The sequence below is a fragment of the Megalobrama amblycephala genome, linkage group LG4, assembly GCF_018812025.1.
Source record: "Megalobrama amblycephala isolate DHTTF-2021 linkage group LG4, ASM1881202v1, whole genome shotgun sequence".
Classification (NCBI taxonomy): domain Eukaryota; kingdom Metazoa; phylum Chordata; class Actinopteri; order Cypriniformes; family Xenocyprididae; genus Megalobrama; species Megalobrama amblycephala.
In genome coordinates this window covers 26,248,219-26,269,529 of record NC_063047.1, presented here as the reverse complement: position 1 = coordinate 26,269,529, position 21,311 = coordinate 26,248,219, and the positions used below count along the sequence as shown (strand labels likewise).

The 21,311-nt window shown below is 40.8% G+C and overlaps 1 protein-coding gene across 4 annotated transcripts in view; it reads left to right on the top strand.

Annotated features, from left to right (window-relative positions):
• fam222aa (family with sequence similarity 222 member Aa) overlaps positions 1–20,893 on the top strand; it is a 99,777-nt gene extending 78,884 nt beyond the window's left edge. For all 4 annotated transcript variants that reach the window (XM_048188627.1, XM_048188625.1, XM_048188626.1 and 1 more), the window contains one exon: positions 17,622–20,893. In XM_048188627.1, the coding sequence (XP_048044584.1) occupies positions 17,622–19,087 (1,466 nt within the window). In that variant the 3' untranslated portion in view covers positions 19,088–20,893. The remainder of the gene's footprint in view (positions 1–17,621) is intronic.
• The last annotated feature ends 418 nt before the right edge of the window (positions 20,894–21,311 follow it).

The window sequence follows — 21,311 nt, the reverse complement described above, 5'->3', positions numbered from 1 at the left end:
TCACTTTCTTTTGTTCACTCTTGTTTGCTATATATACTTTTACCTGCTCATTTTCGCTCTTTTTGCTCACTGTTTTACTCATTTTTTTATTTTTGCACTCTTTCTATCTCTTGCTGTTTCATTTTGTCTTTCCTTCCTTCCCTCTGCAGTTTAATTTTCTCCATAGTGTTATGGAGCTTATGGTACACATGATCCGTTACACACGCTCACCTGTGTAAGGTGTCTGTGAGTGATTCAGGTCCAATCACAACATTTTCTCCCTCTGCCCTGAGCCACAGCAGGCTTTGGCAGCCAATCAGATGCACATATGGCACTGTGACATCATTTGCAGGGTCACAACATCCAATCCGGTAGAGAGAGATTATCACCTCCGAAGGCCTGATGGGAAAGATTTGAACCATATGAGAAGCAGAAGACAGCATCATACTGACAAGACATCAGAATTGGATTGAGCCTTCAGTTCTCACATTAATGGCTAAGGGCTTGTGAAAGGGTCTTGAGATGTTGATCCCTGCCAGAATGTCTTTGTTTCAGCAGTGCAATGCTCCTCCAGTCCAGCAGGGTTCAGTGTACATGAAACAAATCATATTTATCACAAGGTTTAGCCAAAGCCACTGGAAGGCAAGCCTGCAACCTTTAGCCAAAAAAGCGTAACGGCTAAAGCTAACGCTCCGCCCCCCGCGGTACGCAGGGAATGAGACCAGAGGCTGTTTTTTGAATGGAAGTCAATGGATGAGAGGCTTCACTATGCTGATTAAACAGCTTTTATGGGGAAATAGCTAATCATTTAATTAATGGACAGCCTGTTTGCCAATCTTCAGAATGTTTTACACTAAACAATACTTTCGTTGGGAACTATATGTAGATTTTAGCTTGATAAAATCTTTTTTTTAATTTTTTTTAAAGAAGGCAGACTAGGGAATGTTGCGACTGACGTCACTGCCATTACATGATAGGCTGAGAGGTGCCACATGTGATTAAGTTAGCCATTACGCTTTCTCCAATGGTAAGAGATACAGACCCGTTATATACAATCTCTGGTTTAGCCTTAGTTTCAACTCTGGCCTTTTTCACCTTTTTACGTCTTAATTAATTGACAGCTGCTCTCTGCCCTGCTGCCTCCATCATTTTTTTCTTTCAGACCTTCTGTCTGCAGGAATTTGTACTTATTCTGAGTGATCTTTTCCTCTGTTTCATGTTTATGAGGTGTGTTAAAGATTTATTTATTTCAGTTGGTGCCCTTTAGAGCTTATATTACCCGTGATGCTCAATTAGCATTTATATTAACATCAATAACTGACTAGGCAGTGGCAATCAAAGGTTTTTTAGTGCTGTTTGTATTCGATTCTGCAGTCTTCTTTGCCTCCCAGGGTTACGATTGGCTGATTGCCCTGCCAGCAACCTGCAGACGCACCCAGAGGCTCATTTCCGGGCACTGCTGGGGAACTACCAGCCTTGCCACTCATTTGGTGCCCATCCTGGGTTTTGGGTGCCATTGGCATAGAGGGCAGAGCAGGGTGGGGAAGGGGGCCTGGGATGCTAGCGGCTGTTGCCATGGATTTGGCAGACGTAAGCGAGATGCCCTTTAAGCTGGCGCGTGGGCCTCCCAGGTGTATGTACGGGTTGGAAGGAGGGAGGGAGGGCAGGAGATGAGGAGGAAGAGGTGGAGGGGGTCCAAGAATCCTAGAGCAGTTGAGGAAATGAGATCACACTCGGAGACTGACCTTCCGTTGGGGGCCAGGAGACAAGTTAGAAAATGCAGAACATGAGCACACACACATTAAGGCCATGTGTCCACCAAAGCGCATTTCCCAAGGATAGCATATTTTTCCAATTGTCAAGCGTCTATTTCAGCATTTCCCAAACTGGCTGTCATCTGATGAGAGCAGGGGTGCCATGTAAAAACTCCATCAAACATTTTTAAATTGCTAAAATGCATACACAGTTATGTATTTTGTATATTATGTACAATATCTGATGTCCCCAATAACAACATATAACACAAATTTATAATAAAAATGCGAATTGTAAGAAAGGTTGGTCTAAATTTCGGCAGAGGTTGCGCATGATTTCATTCAGTGCTTCATTCCCAGTGTGTACACATAAAGCCACCTCTTTTTCATGGCTTGTTGTGCTTACGGTCAAATACACACCAAAATATTGTTACTATGTATGTCTTGCCTCATATTCACATAAACACATCGGTTATATCCTATAAGTAGTGCTGTCAACGTTAACGCACGCGATTGATTTTATCTGTTTAACGCGTTAAAAATATTTAACGCAGCATCTGTTTTTTGTCATTCTTTGGCTAGTGTTACATTTTATGATCACGCTGTTCTTCAAGCACGGCAAGTCAAATGAGAACGCGCTGTCTGAATGTTTTGACAGACACACGACGCACAGAAGGACGCGCACCAGTATCGTGCGCACAGACAGCCCGCAAGAATCGCGTTCTCTTTTGTGCTTGAACGAATAACACGCAAAAGTATGCCAAAAAAGTCTAATTTTGTCTAGTATCCTCATAAGAGCAGTTAAATAAGTATTATATGAACGCCAAATACGCATGTGCAGCAGCGGCAGATCTTAAAGTGACAGCAGCCACTAATTCTGTCTTTTTGATGGTAATCAAAGAACAAAGGTAACAGAGAAAATTATTTACTGCTCTTGACTAAAGAACTTTTTGTAGCTTTGATAAGGATTATTATATATTTAATTTATAATTTATCTAGTGCAGACTGTTTGATAACTTTATTCAATTTCTGTATATTTCCTGCCACAGGTAGGCCTAAATATAACATTTATTATGGGTTTATGTGAAGATTGTTTTAAGTTCACTTAAATTAAAAGTTGTTTTATTTTTTATTTTTTTAGAGCCTAATAAATGTTAAAATGTATAGCTGGAGATTAACTGTGAAATTATTAAATTAAAAACAAGCTATCAAAATTGTCCCAATATAAAAACACAAATACACTGAGTGAGCAAACATTTAGGCTAGGTGAGATAGGTAATTGAGCAATATTTATAAATGAATAAAAGCCTTAATTAAAATCTCATCAAAGTGATCTCTTCAGAAGAAAGTTCCAAGACTTTCAACGGATGGACAAAATGACAGTAGACCTATATATGGCTGTTCTTCCCTGCGGTACCGAAAATCGATAATTTTCAAGGTTTCGTATCAGAGTAGTATCGTGACAACACTAGTGTGGGGTGACACAAATTTTTGAACATTTTTAAAGGGTGCCGTGACTGAAGAAAGTTTGGGAAACACTGGTCTATTTCACTCTGAAGCACAGTATTTTTTACCCATTGCCAAGTGTTGAAGAGTGTTCAATTTTGGTAACTGTCACTTTTTACACAACCATCCAATCACAGTAGAGGAGGACCGGGACAAATACAACAACGACCAACCGCCACATTCTGCTTATACAACGTCAACAGTTGACAACAACAAATGGAAAAAAAAAAAAAATTAAAACAAGAGGCAGAGCAAATACTTTACATTGTATCGACATTTTTATATACAAACAGTACAGAAACAAACTATCTGTGAAATGAGATACTAGTAACACTTCTGCAGATATTCCGTATTAGAGCAAATGAATCGTCTCAACTGAAAAAAAAGGTCTGCGCTGCCAAAGTGCTCTCAAGCACTCACAGCTAGGCATTTTCAGCAGAGCGCCTTGCGTTTTCAGCTGGCTAGAAATGCTTTGGTGGACACGGCCTAAATGTATATCTTTCTGTATCCCATATCACATCTATCCATCTGACTGTCTGTCCGAACATCCGTCCATCTATCCAATATTTCTCTGTCTAATCTGTTTCTCTCTGTCTGTCAACCTATCTGTTTCTCTATATTTTATAAATAGAGATGTTTCTCTATCTTGTCCATTTCTCTGTCTATCTGTCTGCCTATCTGTCCATCCATCTGTCTTGCTTGTTGAAAAGCAGCCATGTAATGTGTTATGAAAGAGGAGATTAGTGAAGAAAGATGAATAGATCATATTCACATTGTGTGTGTGTGTGTGTGTGTGTGTGAGAGAGAGAGAGAGAGACAGACAGTACATGATGTGCTAAACTAACATTGTTGCTCCTTTGGGACCTTTAACATCAATTAGAATAGCCTGCCTGACACACTCGCTCTCCTCTGGGTAAAGAGTGTATGTGCACTAACAGTCTCTCTTGCAAATTAGTATCACAAGCATTAGTATGAAAGACTCGGTGTGCTTGATTGGGTTTCTTGTTTCCTGTCCTTACACATCTCTGTGGTCTAATATTCTCAGACACATTGTCAAAAAGCAAACAAAGACGTGTTTAGATATAAATAAACAAGTGTTAGAGATGAAAATAGATCTTGTTTGTAGCGTGCCAGTGAGATCCCTTTTAGTGGTGAAATTTTAGTCTTGTGAAATTTTTACTAGCACGCTGATTTATGGCTTTTTGGTCAATGGCTTGATATGGTTTTAGCAGCACTTGTGTGTGTGCATGGTGTTTAATATTCATTTTGAAGCAATGGAGACCTTGTTTCCTAAATGAGAGAGCAGAAGGGTTGAGATTTGCTCCAGGCTAGCTGCAGGCAGCCCTCTTTTTCTATTTACCTGCAGACTCGCACTGTGAGATCTCCCTCGGCCTGTCAGGACAGACACACACACACACACACACACACACACACACACACACACACACACACACACATACTGTACACGCTTAGTTCTTTCTATCAGTTTCTTAGTATCTTTGAGATCTTGGTCATCTTTCTATCTCAATTGAATTCTCAGATTTGTCTCTCTACCACACGTTGCGCATTTGTGCGTGTATCTTAGAAAGTGTGTGAATTATTGTTTCTGAAAGTTTTCTTGATACGAATCTTGCAGAAAAGAGGTCATCTTATCAGAGACAAGCGAAATTGAACCCTTTTTTTCTTCATTTCCTCGCTCACATTATGAGTTATCTCTTCATTATCTTTAACTCTATCAAGCAGCTTGTGATGTTCTCCAAGATTGCATTTGACAGAGGAGCGTTTGTTCCTGTCCTGCTCCTCAGTTCTTTCAGTTCTTTTTAATTGTCACCCAGAGAACATGTTTTATACCACACAATGTGAAAAGAAGGAATATTCTAGGTTAAATGCAAGTAAAACTCTATCAACAGTATCTGTGTTCACCACTTGCTCCTTAGACTTCCATTGTAAGTCTAAGGTTTTTTACAAAATTAAGAACAAAATGTCAAAATTATTTTTTTTTAAATTATACCACAAAGGTAAGGCAATCAATAGGGCTTAAGACATATTTAACATGGATATTACTTAAAAAAACATTATTAATCCCCTTCAGCTGAATATTTTATTCAGCACTTGCTGTTACAATTCTCCTTTCGTTCTCATTCTCCCAGGAAGATCTTCAGATAGAGCAGTGACCTGTCCTCACTGTCATCTTTGTGACCCCAGCAATTCTAACGCACATGTGGGATTTATTCAAGTCAGACGAGTCTGATGTATAAAAGTGAAATGGGCCGCTTCATGTTTTGTTTTTTCATGGGTGGCTGTCGGTAGACCTCAGCATAGAGAAACGCCTACAAAACAGCATTTGAAGAGACTGAGAGGAGTGGGGCGTGTTGTGTGTTGGCGGGTAGGATAAGAACCAAGGACATGAGAGAGAGAGAAGGGAGGAGGACTATGAGATTAAAAAGAACTTCGTAAGATCTTCGATATACAAGGAATTTGTCTTGAGGCAGGTGTCGACACAAAAAAAGTTGAAATATGAAGACAAAACATGTTAACACAAATACCAGCAAAACAAACGGAATCAAGAAATAGTCTATCAGTAATTACTTTTTTCAGTGGCCTTGGTTTCAAAGTATTTTTTCCTTTCTTTTTCCTCAAAGACATTTTAATCTGAATGATTCACAATATTAAAACATTTCAATTAAAGCAAAAAAGTATTTGAGAATAAGAAATATTTGCAGGACAAATTAATGGCACTGAATGAAGAAATTAACTATTCATTCCATGATGCACTGCCAATGACCATTGAATCTGAAATTATCTAAAATACCAAAATCAACTATTTGTTATAAGTAATTTCTAATAAAATCCCATATTTAAAGTTTATAGCAAAACGTTCAAACATATGCAAATGCATTAAAGGGTTAGTTCACCCAAAAAAGTAATTTCTGTCTTTAATTACTCTCCCTCATGTTGTTTCATGTCGAACCACACATAGGCAGCAATGACACTGCACATTTTGAGGTCCAGAAAGGTAATAAAAACATGGTTAAAATAGTCAACATGACTACAGTGGTTCAACCTTAATGTTATGAAGTGACGAGAATACTTTTTGTGTGCAAAAACTAAACAAAAATAATGACTTTATTCAACAATTTGAACCGTTGTCATACGTAGTTGATGTAGTGAACTCAGTGCAGGCTTCCGTGAATGCCGATTGGCCGGCTCGTAAACAAGGAAGCCTGCACTCAGTTCACTACGTATGACAACGTTGAAGCACTGTAGTCACGTTGACTATTTTAACCATGTTTTTACTACCTTTCTGGACCTCAAAATGTGTAATGTATTGTGTGTTCCGAAAATGAACGAAGGTCTTACGGGTGTGGAACGACATGAGGGTGAGTAATTAATGACAGAAATTTCATTTTTGGTGAACTAACCCTTTAACTGTTGACAGTATAAGCCACACACTTATGTAATTGGCAATGCTTTATGGGAATTATATTGATGCAGTTCTAGTTTGCATGGCAACTACGACTTCTCTGATTGTTTTTGTGGAAGATTCTTTGTTGGAATTCTGTAGATATGAAGATTCCTTTTTGATCTCTGAATGATCCCATGGGAAGTTGCATCCAATAAATTAGGCCCCTATATGTTGTGAGTTCATATTGTGAGTGTATTTTGCAATGAGATAATTATAAACAAAGTATAAACACTTTTCTGATTTTTCTTTCTGAAATAGTTTGAACTGTAATTTCTTTGGTTTTGACAAACACTAGAACAAAACAAAAGTGCAGTATGAGCTTTTCCGTTGCAGTTTGCTCTGATCTTCTGTTTGTCTTTGTTTTCATTCGCCAGCGAGCCTTGTGGCATGAAGTGTGAGAGAAAACAAAGTCGCCCAGTTCTCGTCCCACAATGCCCCTGACATGTCTGCTGACGGTTAGCATTCCACACAGGCACGGAGAGGACAGCGCTCGCTGCCTGCTGTCTCCGTTGTTGTGGATGATGAAGAGGGGCTCTCTGGGGCGTTAGGAGGAGAGCGAGTGGATGGGGTCTGTGGGGTTCTCCTCTGGGAGAGGAACGGTTGTTATCTTCCCCTCGCTGCTACAAGCTTAGAGAATTTCTTATTCATCTTTCTTTATAATCTCTCGTACCTTGTGCTCTACGTTTCGGTATGGAGGGCAGAGAAAAACTGTTCTGTGCTGAATAACAAAAACAGCTGCACAACAAGCCCAAATGTAGCACAAAACCCACAAAGGATAAAAAAAGTCCACATTTAGATATTGCATAAATACAGTTTTAAGCACTAAAAACTTACTTTCTGTAATATCCTAAAATATTGTCAATATTTTAATATTACAGTACTTTATAACTTATATTATATTATATTATATTATATTATATTATATTATATTATATTATATTATATTATATTATATTATATTATATTATATTATATTATATTATATTATATTATATTATATTATATTATATTATATTATATTATATTATATTATATTATATTAATGCGGACAGGCCTCGTACTAGTAGGAAGAGAAATCTGTGTTGTCTGTTTTCCCACGCTGTGTGTGTGATCTGGAGTGTGTGTACAGGCAGCCTGGTCCTGCTGGCCCGATGCAGGCAGAAAGCAGACAAATGCAAAGTGACACTTGTGTGTGTAGAATGGTATTTGTAGTGACGCTTTGACCGCAGATAATAAAGTGTTCGCCCTGAGGTGATTCCAGTCGGCAAGCACCCCAATGAAACTCGCTTACTCAAAGAGAGAGGGAGATGGAGAGATAGATGAGAGTGCAGGAGCAGAGGAGAGGAAGGACTATCAGAAAGGAAGGCAGAGTGCGAGTACATGGCGGTGAGTGAGTAAAGAGATTTCCAGACATTTATAATGACAAGGATTGTGTGTGTGTGAGCTCGAAACCAAACAGAGAGAGCATCTCCAATGTGTGTCGTTTCATTGAATTAAAATGTTGGAATTGGTTTTTAAATAGTGTCATGCTGAAGAGTAATGCAAATTAAAACTTCACATGCCGTCTTCGGGTGGATATTGCCTAAAATGTTATTTCCTCTGAGAAGGTCTCAAGTATCATGCGTATTATTATTCATGTGCATTTTAATTTGACTCGGAGCCCCTGCGCTTATTAGCTCTGAGATTCACCTTTGATTGGGTATACTTGCTTGTATCTATGGGGAATTAGCTAAGTAACCCGAATATGTTTTGCCAGTTCACCCTGAGCGGAGCAGGAAATGAATCAATTAAAATCGGAGCCAAGTGTGTCCTTAAGTAAATATTAGATTATTTTTTGGGACAGCTGTACCATTTTAACTGACCAAGTCTGCTCAGCACTTGCTTTTCTTGTTTTTAATTGTCTAAATCCCTTAATGTCAATGAACTACATTTTCTTCATAGTTTTAGTATTTATATTTATAGTAATATAATATCTCTCTTTTAGTCCAGACATCCAGAAATGTCATTAGGTGTATTAGTTTTACCTCTTTATATCATTTCTCCTTGCATGGAGGGCAACTTAAAGGGATAGTTCACCCAAAAATTATCCTAATTTACTCACCCTCAAGCCATCCTAGGTGTATATGACTTTCTTCTTTCAGCCGAACACAAACTGAGTTAAAATTATTAAATTGTAACTATTAAAAAAAAATCTCCTAGCTCTTCCCAGCTTTGTAATGGGATTGAATGGCGCTCAAGTTTTTGAAGCTGCAAAAATTGCATCTATCAAGGCCTTAATAAAGGCCTTCTGAAGTGATGGGTTTTTGTAAGAAAAATATCCATATTTTTCTATCCATATTATATAAACCCTGGCTTCAGGCAACAGCCGTACGTGAGTCTAGTTCCGGGGGAAGAGTGACCTCTGACCCGACATATCAGGTCAGAGCCATTTAATCCCATTACAAAGCTGAGAAGAGCCAGGATATTTTTGAATATAACTCTGACTGTGTTTGGCTGAAAGAAGAAAGTCATATACACCTTGGATTGCTTAAGGGTGAGTGAATCATGGGATCATTTTTGGGTGAACTATGGGTGAACTATATATTTTAGGGACAGCACAAACCCATAAGATTTGCTTGCATATCACATCATTTGCTTGCATCATATCACTTATTACCCATAATTCTGTAAGTATTGCCCAAATTTCTGCGCATCCCAACTTTGCATTGTTTGTTTTTCCCACTTACTTGTGCGATCCGTTTAGCAATTAGTGTGAATCATTAGCATACCTATTTTTATCAGTGTATGCAAATTCAGATGCCTCTCTCTGTAGGACTCTTGGTCTGGACAGACAGGTTCACAGTCCTGCTCTATTATTGTCATTAGCGTGTGTGTTTGAGAGGGGCAGAGATCTGAACCCGAGCCTGCGGTGCAGGAGGTCTGGGGGAGGACAGCCGTGTTCTTTCAGCTCTCCACTCAATTAGAGCCAGAGAGGCACACAGAGGCATGCTGGGTTAATTGTAGAGCTTCAAACAGCTGCCACATTCAGGGTTCCATTGTGCCGGCAACGGTTGTTACGGCGACTGGGGGCCTGGGTTAGTAATCGCTGAGTAATCAGTGTGAGAGAAGAGCAGATGACACGTCCATTAACAACAGGCAGGTATTGTTTAGAATACAACGACACCAGAAGCCCCTCATGCTCGCTCGCTCTCTCACTGTCCCACTTTTTATGAAACCTTTTTGCTGAGAGGGTGACAGAGAGGGACCTGCTTATGTTGTGGAGTGCATGCAGGAGTTGTATTTTGACTGTTTTGTGTATGTTTAACCTGGCCAAAACTGAATCCCAGTCTGCATATTATCCATCCTACATAGTATGAAATATTCGGATTACTGCTGTACAATCCAAGACATTGAAAATCCATAGGATTTACTATTAAGCATCCGCACGTTTTTTACTGTAATATTGCCCACAGTCCTTTGTGTTACGCAAGAGGTTTAGTTTGCGAAAGTTTACTGGCTAAATTCATGAAGTTGCAGTCACATTGAAATTTTGAGGGGAAATTAGGTCCAATGCCAACAATGTAGCATGAGATGCACCAATATCTAAATCTTGGCTGATAAACCGATAATTATTTTCTTATTTTCTATGTCTGATATTAAAATTCAATACTATTTTTGTCTGAATTAATTAAAAATAAAAACTTTTTAAATGCTATAAGTGAATTTGTATGTAATTTTTGAAACGGTATTAGAAATAATAATAACAAATAGTATATGAAATAGTATGCAATATTAAATAATAAATATTTCAAATTATTTCCTCAAGATCTTATAATACTGTTTTAGAGATATAGCCTCAGATGCAGTGTAAAAATGCAGTTTTATGACACTTTAGTCTGTATACTCAAGTGTATACTGTCCTTACACCAGTGAAGGACATATTTTCACACTTTCAATTTTGTGATTTATTTTAAATCACAATGAGAGACCAAGGCACCTACAGTGGAAGAGAAACTGGGCTTGGCCCAAAATGTCCAGGGTCAGATGTCTCGCACGCACGCTGGCACATAAAGATGATGGCTGTGCCTGTCTAAGCGTTTGTGCTGACCACTTCTGCGCTTTAACAACTCAGACTTTGAGAGGAGGGGGGAACGCTGTAAACCTGCTGGATGTTGCATTGCATCTGACAGAGTATGTGTGTGTTTTTCTCAGAATCAGTTCCTGTTTATCTGTGCCTTGCCACAACCCATATTTGTTGAGCCAAAGCTGATGTGGTTTTGTGTGTTCTTTGTTCTGTTGAAACCCAGCGGCTGTTAAACCCCTTCTCTCCCGCTTCTGCAGACATGATCGACACGGCTGGACATTTCAAAGGTTTTATTTATTCTTTCACTTCTCAACCGTTGCAGATGCTTCACATATTTATAGGGCTGAAGTGTTCAACGTCATCTGTGCTACTCTTCGTGGGAAGTTAATTGTAAATGCGACGCTCTGAAAATATTCAGTTATTTTGTGTCACCACTTCTCTTTCATCTCTGCATCATTTCCTGCAGACACCTCCCTGAGGATGCATGCACACATCTGGCCCCTTACTCTCTCTCTCTTTCTTTCTTTGCCTTGATGCATTGCTTTAAAGGGCGAATAAACAGCCTACATAGACAATTCCCATTTTTTAGCATCTCCAGTTGTAATTTTCTTCCCCCTCACATTCACTCGTATCCCTCTGATGCCCCCCTCCAGCACACACGCACTCTTGCTGCTAATTAGAGTAGTGTTAATTGAGTATTTAGGATTATGCCTCCTCCACACTGCCTGCTCGCTCAAGGGCGGTCCAGGCAGCGTGAAGGACGCGCGTTCTCCGTATGGCTTCCGTTGCACCCGCGTCCAAATCTGACCCAGGCCTTTCCTAGCCCCGCTCACCCTGACCCATCTACTCCATGACAGGACGTCAGTGTTCAGCCTGCAGGTGTCCGTTTGCCATGTGAGACTGCAGCGGGATGGCAGGGAGATTGCGGAGATCGGGTCCTGTTGTCTTTATGTGTGTTTGTGTGTGCGCAAGTCCTCTCTGGTTGGTGTGCGTCGGCGGTAATGAGAGATGGCATTTAGAGAACTGCCGCTCTGACACACGGGCACTCAGTGCCAGCCGCGAGTGATTAAGGACAGAGGTCATTCCGCTAATTATCCCCCTGCCATCCCGTTTCCCGCAATCTTCCCCTCCCGTCCTCCCCGAGCGCTTTGTGCCTGGCAGGATGGGATCATTTGTCCGTATGCCAGAAGAGGGAAAAGGCACAATGCATGACTGAATACGCTCGCTGAGGACAGCACTGATATTAGATTGCTGGTAAACGTGCGGCCTCAAAACAGCCAGCGATGGATCAGTTCTGTAAAGTGAAGAGGAATAATCAGCAATAAATGGACAGGACAGGACAGGGCTAGTGTAATTCAGTTTGCTCTAGCTGTGTTTGTGGGTAGCTCCTGTTCTGTGAGCTAGCGAGGAATGGATTGCTGCCTTCCTCAAGGGAAATAATTAATCCGTACAAGGCTGTCGCATGTCGAGATGAAGCAAGTGTGAAGCATTTTGCCCAGGAGGCATTGCAGACTGTCGCCCATGCAGACACCTGTTAGAACTCCTGCCCCACATTAACATACGCAAAACACACATACATACTGCAAACAGGAGCAACCACAACACGCTTCACTCCACTGAGCCGGCGTGTGATAGCGTGTGTGGTTTCATGTCTGCCTATTTACTGGAGTATGTTTTGTTTTCATTTGTAGCATGTTCGCGCTGTGAACGCGTCTCTTGTGTGGATCTGTTATTGAGTTTATCGTGTGGGTGCGTGTGTTTGGGTGTGATTGTCTGTGTTTATCACAGGACGCCATCTGCGCTGTGCTCACAAGCGTGATCAGAGACATTGAGCACCAATAAGTCACGCAGGTCTGAGTTGATGAAAGATCTCGCACTCGCACTCACTCGGGGGATGGCCTACGTGACAGATAAATGTTAGTGTAATATCTGGGCAGGGGGAAGTGTGAGAAAACAAGTCATATTTAAAAGTTCAAAGTTTACCCATCTGGTGCTTTCTTAGAAGCCCGTTTCATCATGATAAACAAACATGAAGTTAATAGCTTAGAACTGACTAGCCTTCCAATGGTGAGTGCATTGAAATTTATTTAGATAAATGTAATAATGAATGTAAACACAAATAAATCAGCCGGCCATGATACTGTATTTTGCATAATCTATCTTCAACCCTGCTCCTGGAGGCCCACTGTCCTGCAAAGTTTATCTCCAACCCGCTTCGGCTCACCTGCCTGTGATTTTTACAAGCAATCCTGAAGACGTTGATTAGCTGGTTCAGATGTGTTTGATTAGGGTTGTAGCTAAACTCTGCAGGACAGTGGGTCCCCAGGAGCAGGGTTGAAGTCCTAGGAATTATATTTAAAATTAAAAATTTGAAATGGAAAAACGTATGCGTAAATTGTATTTTTAAAATCTTATATACGTGTATAACTGCATCTGTATATAAATGTGAAAACATTGTGATATTGATCCTTCATTTTGGTGTCTCACCACATGCAGTTCTAGCATGCTTGATTTCCACTAGTGTTGTAAAAAGTCCCGACTTCAGTACTAAGTCGGTACTGAAATGTTAAAAATGTGACGGTTTGAGCTGTTGAGTGGATTCGTAAACACCTCTGATTGGCCATTGTGTTCACCCACTCATCAGATACGTCTGTGATTGGCTACAATGATCAACACTTCAAAAACATGTTGTAAATGGACATCAGTGACGCTCTTCACAGAGTGCTTACACAGATAGACACGGGAGTGTTTGAACGCAGGCGTCTATCAGCGAACCGGTCTGCATTCAAACGCTCCCGCTTTCAAATTTAAACACTTCCGTGTGCTTTCAAACACTCATTGTAGCCAAACACAGACATATATGTTGAGCGCGTGAACACAATGGCCAATCAGAGGTGTTTACGAATCCGCTCAACAGCACTCAAAGTTTCAGTACTGACTTGATATCGAAGTCGGTACTTTTAACACTAATTTCCACTGAGGAAAAAGTTGTTAGAGAATGTGCTAGTTGCAACACATTTTCTTTAGTAGACAATTTGTATGTCTTTTGATTTGAATCTCACACGCCGCTTTACATCACTGAGGGCAACACTACCTTTCTTTTCGTTTTTCGTTTCGGGCAGATTCTGCGTGGGCTTATGAGATTGACATGGATTTAATTATAATTTAAAAGCGTTTGGTAAAGAATCGCCAGAGAAAATCAGTGATGGCTACCTCAAACCTCTCTTTCTCTCTCCTCCGTTGTGCTCATAGCTGCAGTAATGGCCAGAGGCCTTTGTGGGTTGGAGCAGCTCTCTATGGGTCTGAAAGGCATCTAATCCCCGTGGCCTGTGAAGTGTGAAACCCTTTGATGGCAGGTCAGGTGCTGGAGGCTTTTGCCTGTTGACAAACAAGAGCGGGCCACAGAGAGAAAGACAGCAACAGCAGCTTTATCCATTGTACAAGAGGATTCAACGGAGCAGTTTAGGAATGGAAAATATGGACCTGTCACACAAAAACACATGGCAGCAACAGCATTAGCTGCGCTTTAATGATAATTAGCACATTTTGGCCCCATCACGAAGCGAGATGAAGTAAAGGGAGGAGAGAGATAGAAGGCTAAGGGAGAGTGACATGGCAAAGCATGGCTCCTTAATTAAACCATGTGATGATCAAAGATAGTCACCCGATCCAACCCCCCTTACGTAAAGGAGATCAGAAAATTGGCTCGTCTATTTGCATACGGACCAGCGACGCCTCTTTGAAATCCGCAGTTTTTTTTTTTTTTTTCTCTTTGGATCCAATGAAGTGAGGAAACTGTCAGTCTAGTTGTATCACATAGACACACACACACACGCACAAACCCTTCCCACCCACCCTTCTGTGCTGGCTGTCGGAGAAACATCAAAGCGCAGTGGCGCTGCTGTCACCGAGGGGGTTGAAAGTGTCGGCCCCTCTGCTGGCCCTGCATGGGCTGGACAGATGCTCGACAGCCCCCCATTTCATCTGACCCATTTAGAACACCTCCAATTAGACTGTGACAGCGCAGAGACGAGCATCCTTTCATCCGCTGCCCAAGAAGATGCCAGCTAACATACGCGCTTTAAACACTCTGCAGACCTCTGTAGCCTCAGGAATGCTTTAAAAAGACTTATTAGACATGAAAGAGCTAGTCTGAGACAGTGAATGGTGAACGAGGTTGTTTGCTTGGATGTGGCCTAAAATATGACCTAACTCCTAACATTCTTAAGTAAATAGCCTAAAAATAAATAATGATGATCCATATCCATAAAAAGGTGGTCATAGATTAAACAAAACACATAGTCAGTTCAGACAGTGACTCTGATATAAAAGCAGCAATAAATAATTAAAAAAAAAAAAAAATCAATAATGTGTGAAAGGCCATCTTATTTTGTGAATATATCTATGGAAGTCTTGCTGTCATTGAGCAAAAACCAGGGTGTCTGTCTGTGATCTAAAACCCAAAAGAAGTAGGGAGATGCCACATGACATGTATATCAACAACAACAGCAGCAGCACAAACAGATGCAATTTTGCATTTTTTGGCCTTCTCTGGAGTCTTGGTTCCAATTCCATTTGAAATGCTGTGGTCTGAGGCAGGCCACTCAAGCAAGACATCCTATAAATATACATGAAATAAAACTGTTTTGGGTAGAGGAATGGGTCAGATTTGTTCTATACACTGGAAAAGTTTTTGCAGCAGCTAAAGAAAGCATTTATTTGAAATTTTGTTTTGAATTTCTTTTAAAATCCTTTTTCCATTTATCATCTTAATTGTTCAAACTGTTCAATTAAGATGAGGCACTATGAAGTATTGTTTATCTTTAAAAATAAATTATAATATAGACAATATTGAAGTATTGAATGAAGTGCCACATCTTAATCTAACAGTGTAACATATTTTATACAGTGTGTGATTATAATTGTAAACTATTTTTAAAAGCGTATTTTATAAATTTTATATATATATATATATATATATATATATATATATATATATATATATATATATATATATATATATATATATATATATATATATATATATACAGACTCTGCTTAGATATGCAACTTCATCACTTATCTCCTGGGAATTACTTTTACCATGTGCTATTAGATTTTAAGGGCTTAGAGCACATGGATGGTGTAGATTTAGCTTCTTGAGTGATTGACTTGTGCCAGCTTAATGGAAGCCAGAGAGTGAAGGATGTTTATGTGTGACAATCAGAAATGTGACAACTTCCTCACAGCTGGATCCCTAGAGTTCTGGAAAAACCACTCTGACATTTGCTGACACTGTCATTTCTGGCAGTTTAATTTTAGTAAGAATGATAAAAACAACCAATAAATGTGCACACTTTTCTTAAAAATATAATTTTTGAGAGGGTTGGTAGTCATTTGTGGCAGTTGATTTATCACTTGTAAATTGAGTGCTTTGCCTGCTCCCGCTCTGCCTTTTTGTAGCACTGAACTAAGTAGCCATGAAATTGCCTGAATAATGTCGTTTAAATCCAATCTCACCACGGCCCTTCACCTCCGCTCATCCTCTGCACTGCCTCTCGCAGCTCTTTCTCCTTGTTTCCCCAACTCGTTTTTCTCAGAATCCCAAAAGCTCCAGGTTTCTCTGAAAACGCCTGATTCAAAACCCTGATCAAGCCAAAACAGAGTCCATCTACAAGGACACTGTGTCTTGCTGTCTGGGTACTATTAGACATTAAGGCTTATTGGGTTTTTTATCATTTCCTGCCCTGCCCAACATGTGGGTCTTTGCGTTTTAATAGGAGTGAGTCAGTGAGTTTTAGCAGCACAGCTTTTAATGGATATCTCAATCATGTTTTATGACAAAGCTTGTGCAGTACATTTTGTCTCACAGTTTCTCTGTAGAGGCTGAAAAAAAACCCGGTTACGAATTCCCAGGGAGTAGAGTTTTCGGGGGTTCGTGGGAGGGGTAATGTAGGTCTGTCTCTTCATTTGGAGATGGTCTGATTGAATAATTGAGAAATTGGCCTGGCCAAGGCTAAGACCTACTGGTGCTACTTATAAATCTCAAATGTGTCAGTGCAATTAAACAAGTCTTTTATCCTCCTTACTTCCTGCTCGCTCTCCTTTCCGTCTCCAAGGGTAACCCAATTTTGAACAATAGAAAGGCCAAATTAATTTCACAAAGCACTGGTTTAATAATGCCTTAGGTGCCTGATTTCAAGTTAAAAAAGAGCTATTTATCCAGGGATAAACCTCTACTGGAATATAAAGTGAGAAAGAGAGAGAGAACTGGGTAAGGAATTAAATATAGTTTCTATAGAGAGGCTGAATTTAAAACATTCAGTATTCACATAATTTGTGAATTATGTATCTGCAGTTTGTACAATTAGATTTTTTGTTCTTAGCAGACATTTTCTTACCAATGAAGAAACTACTCGCATAAGGTCAATGCCAAATACTAAATGGGTAGCTGAGAACTTACAATTCATGTATATAAGTTGAGGAAGGGACTTATTTTCTTTGTTGTGGAAAAGACAGAACTGCTGTTTTAATGTGATCCACCAAGAAGAGCAGGTAATTTAAGGTGATGCCAAGAGTTGTTACACACCTGAAGGCAATGACTGTGTGACCTTCAACCAAAGATGGAGGTCTTTACTGGAAGCTTGTCACACTTGTCTCTACTAAAATGGATTGGGATTCGCACACAAGTGCAGTATTACAGAGTGCCAAAGACTTTAGAAGAATGTCTAGACCGGTAGCATCGTTATCTGCCAAAATGACAAAAAGGTGCTATAAAGTCTAAGTTTGTGCGCCATATACCAACTCTATCAAAGTCTGACTAAAGATATTCTTATATTTTTTTTTCTCGCAGGTGAGCTGACTGTCCCCATGCCTTCCCCGCGCTACCCCAGTGCAGCAGAGCTGGATGCCTACGCGCAGAAGACAGCCAACAGCCCTCTGTCCATCAAGATCTTCCCCACCAACATCAGGGTACCCCAACACAAGCACCTTAACCGGACTGTGAATGGATATGACACCACTGGACAGCGCTACAGCCCCTATCCCCATCTTCACACTGGGGGCTACCAGGGTCTGTTAGCGATCGTCAAAGTCTCATCATCATCGTCATCATCGTCATCCTCCTCATCATCTTTCATACCCTCAACAAAGGGTGTCCTCAAAAACTCAGAGGGCAGGAGGACTAAGTTGTCTCCGGCGCAGATAGCAGTGGCTCCTTATCCACCTCCCAACAGCAGCACTTTAGGTCATTGCCACGGACAGATTGTGTACCACACAGGGCATCCCAAACCGCCAGAGGCCACCACTCTGTCAGTCCCCCCTAATGTCACTGTGGCCGGTTCTGTGATCCCTGTGGCAGGGGGCCGAGGACTGAACCTTCCTCCTCAGTCAAATCTTCCCTCCATCCAGAGCATCATTTACCAGATCAACCAGCACTGCCAAGCCCAGGCTCTGCAGCAGGTGTGTCAGAATGGGGCATCTACAGGACCTCCGAACCCCAGCCCATCCAAACAGGGCACCGCTAACTCCTCAGGGGGGACTTATGTCACTAGTGTGGCTCCGCAGGGAAACATGGCCTATTCAGGGACGGTGCTACCAGGGCAGAATGGGGAGGTGATGAAGGCTGGGGTGTATCCCGAAGGTATGGACTACCTGCTGTGGCAGAAACAACAGCAGCAGCAGCAGCAGGCAGTTTTGAGGATGTACAGTGGGGGGAGCGGAGGTGGAGGTGCCATTAGCAAGTCACCCGAAACCTGTGCCCCGGGAGGGTCCATCATGCTCGGAGGGGCACAGGTGTCCTCCTCCAGAGGTTATCCAATGACAGCCAGTACGAGTGGCGGGGGTGGACTGGACAAGGTCAGCTCTTCCCCTTTGAACTGTGTAGGGATGCATGGGAACTTTTCTGTGGGCCAGTACTTTGCGCCTCCGTGGAACAGCGTTCTGGTGACGCCAGACAGCGACTGCTACAACCCACAAGAGCTCCCGGGAGCTACCACCACAGCTGGACCGGTGACAGGGCACAGGGAGCTGGCTTTCCCCCACCATCACCAACACCCTCATCATCACCACCACCATCATCATCATCACCACCACCCCCCCATCGACAGCACGGGTGGTCTGTGTTGCAGTTTGCCCAGTAAGAGTCTATGTAATACATCAGTGTTGAGCAGCAGTCTGCAGTCACTGGAATACCTGATCAATGACATCCATCCGCCCTGCATCAAGGAGCAGATGTTGGGGAAGGGATACGAGACTGTGTCTGTGCCGAGACTATTGGACCACCAGCATGCACACATCCGCCTCCCTGTTTACAGATAAGAAGAGCCGGGCTGACCAATATAAAGAGCGACTGGAAAATCTTTAATCACAAACTGCAGTTGTTGCCATTGCCTAGATTTGCAGTGGAGTTTCTTGATCCTGCTCAAAGCAGACTGGGGGAGATCTGGATCAAAACATGGTTGGGTGAATGCTGGAAAGCCAATCGGTGCCTCTCAGCTCAGAGCTGGGAGCGAATTGCTGGCTGGGAATTGGAATGTTCCTAAATGTGGATTCTGTGATTCTTTTCTTTTCTCTCTTTTCTACCAAGAGGGATTTTTTTTGGTTGTTTTCCAATTGTTTATCTTTTTTTCTTTTTGAATCGTTTTATCAGACTAATAATTTTTTGGTGAGAGTCAATGGTTTAAATGAAGTAAATGGCCTCTTCTCCTCCCCACATTGCAAGTAACCGATTGGATTAACGTGATGAAGAATGATGGTCTTTAAGCACCATGGTTGTCTATAAAAGATACGACTAAACTGTGCTGACAAAACACTGTAAGAGGTAACGGTATTCGCACATTACAACATTTCAAAGACCAAAAAGGCAACTAGATCAGTGCTTTTAGGTGGCGTTAATGAATAAGATGGAAAAACCTTAGCGATAATTGTTTTTCATAGAAATTGCACTGCTTGGGGTGTAAAAATGTGTGAAAGTCTTGGGAGGTTGGAAATTAGACATTTGAATATAATGTATTTAAAGAACTTGAAGACTTGAACCTATTTTTGTTGTTTTATTTTATATATATTTGTAGTATATAATATGCATTGGCTGCTAAGGGAGTAAGAGTGTAAAATGCTTAGTTTTTTTAATGTTTCGTTAAGGGTCATTTATTTTGATTTTATTCTCCTTTGGCTGCAGTATAAGTTTCTGCTGTTCTCACGGTGTAATCACCACCGAGAACTAAACAACAGAACGCTCATTTATTTACCTACACTGGAATCAAATCTCCAAATAAGCAGATATAAAAGGAATCGGTTGTTGTAAAGCTCTGAAATGAGACCACCCTCATTAACAAGGTTCGACCGATCAGGTCTTTTTGAAAAGAAACATCAAATAAACACATTCTGACATGCCAAAAGTAATCTGAATTGGAATAGCGAAAATGAGCTGTCTGTTGTTGGAAATCTTGTTCTTGATTGGTTAGGGATCACATTACTTCTCCCTCATGGCTTTGAAGTTTAGAAGTACAAGTGACTCCATTAAACGAAGACCTGAGGGGAGTTAACCTATCAGAGGTGTCGCTTGACCATTCCTCTTTTTGAAACGATAAAAACAATCATTGTGGTGCCTCTCTCAAACAGAGGTGGAAGGAGAGGGGTCGAGTGTTTTTCTCAGCTCTGTGCTAGCGGTTTCGAGCCAGGTTGAGGCCGCTCGGAAGCTTTGTCTCAACACTGAAATATTTATTCCGACTGTGACTTTCCTGTGAATGTACTGCACTTAGATTACTGAGAAGACTAATGCCTTGTGGGACAGAGAGGGGGGAAATAAAGAAAAATTGGATGGGCACAGCGGTCCCTGGCGTTAAATTAGCATTTCTTTTGTCAGTCAAATTTCATTGGTAAATTGAATTTAGAAACTCGAGAGAGGCGACGGGGTGTTTCTGGCGGAGGCAAAAAGCTGGCTACAGTCTAGATTTATGAAGTGCAATTATTATGACTGTATTAACAATTTTGTTTTCTCTGAGCTTACACCAAAAAAAAAAAAAAAGAAAATGTAAAACTACAGCTGTGTCTACATTCCCAATGTACCACATACTCATTCCCTTCTTGTTTTGAGGTGCAAAATAAATTGATTTCAAGAATTTATTGAGAAACCCATGTCTTTGCTTTGACCTTGTCTGTATTACAAAAATGAAATTTTCAATGCTAATAATGAAAATATCTGGGTTACGTTTTCAAATACGTAGCACAAATTACTTTTTTCCCATTTATCGACTTACACCACATCTGTCCCCATGTTGAAAGAAATCGGAAGTGCAGAGGCCTTGAGTGCGCTGTGTAAACATGGCTAGCTTAATTCTTCTGTAAGACTAAATGTGAACATGCATTTACTCATCTCAGTTGAACAAAAACAGATTCAGTATTCCTCAAAATGAATAAAAACGGTGAAATGCAAATATTACGCAAACGTGCAGTAATGAAATGTTAAATTACATAAACTATATATGTATTTAATAACCAATGTCTTTACTGCTGACCCTTGATGATCCAAATTCAACCATAC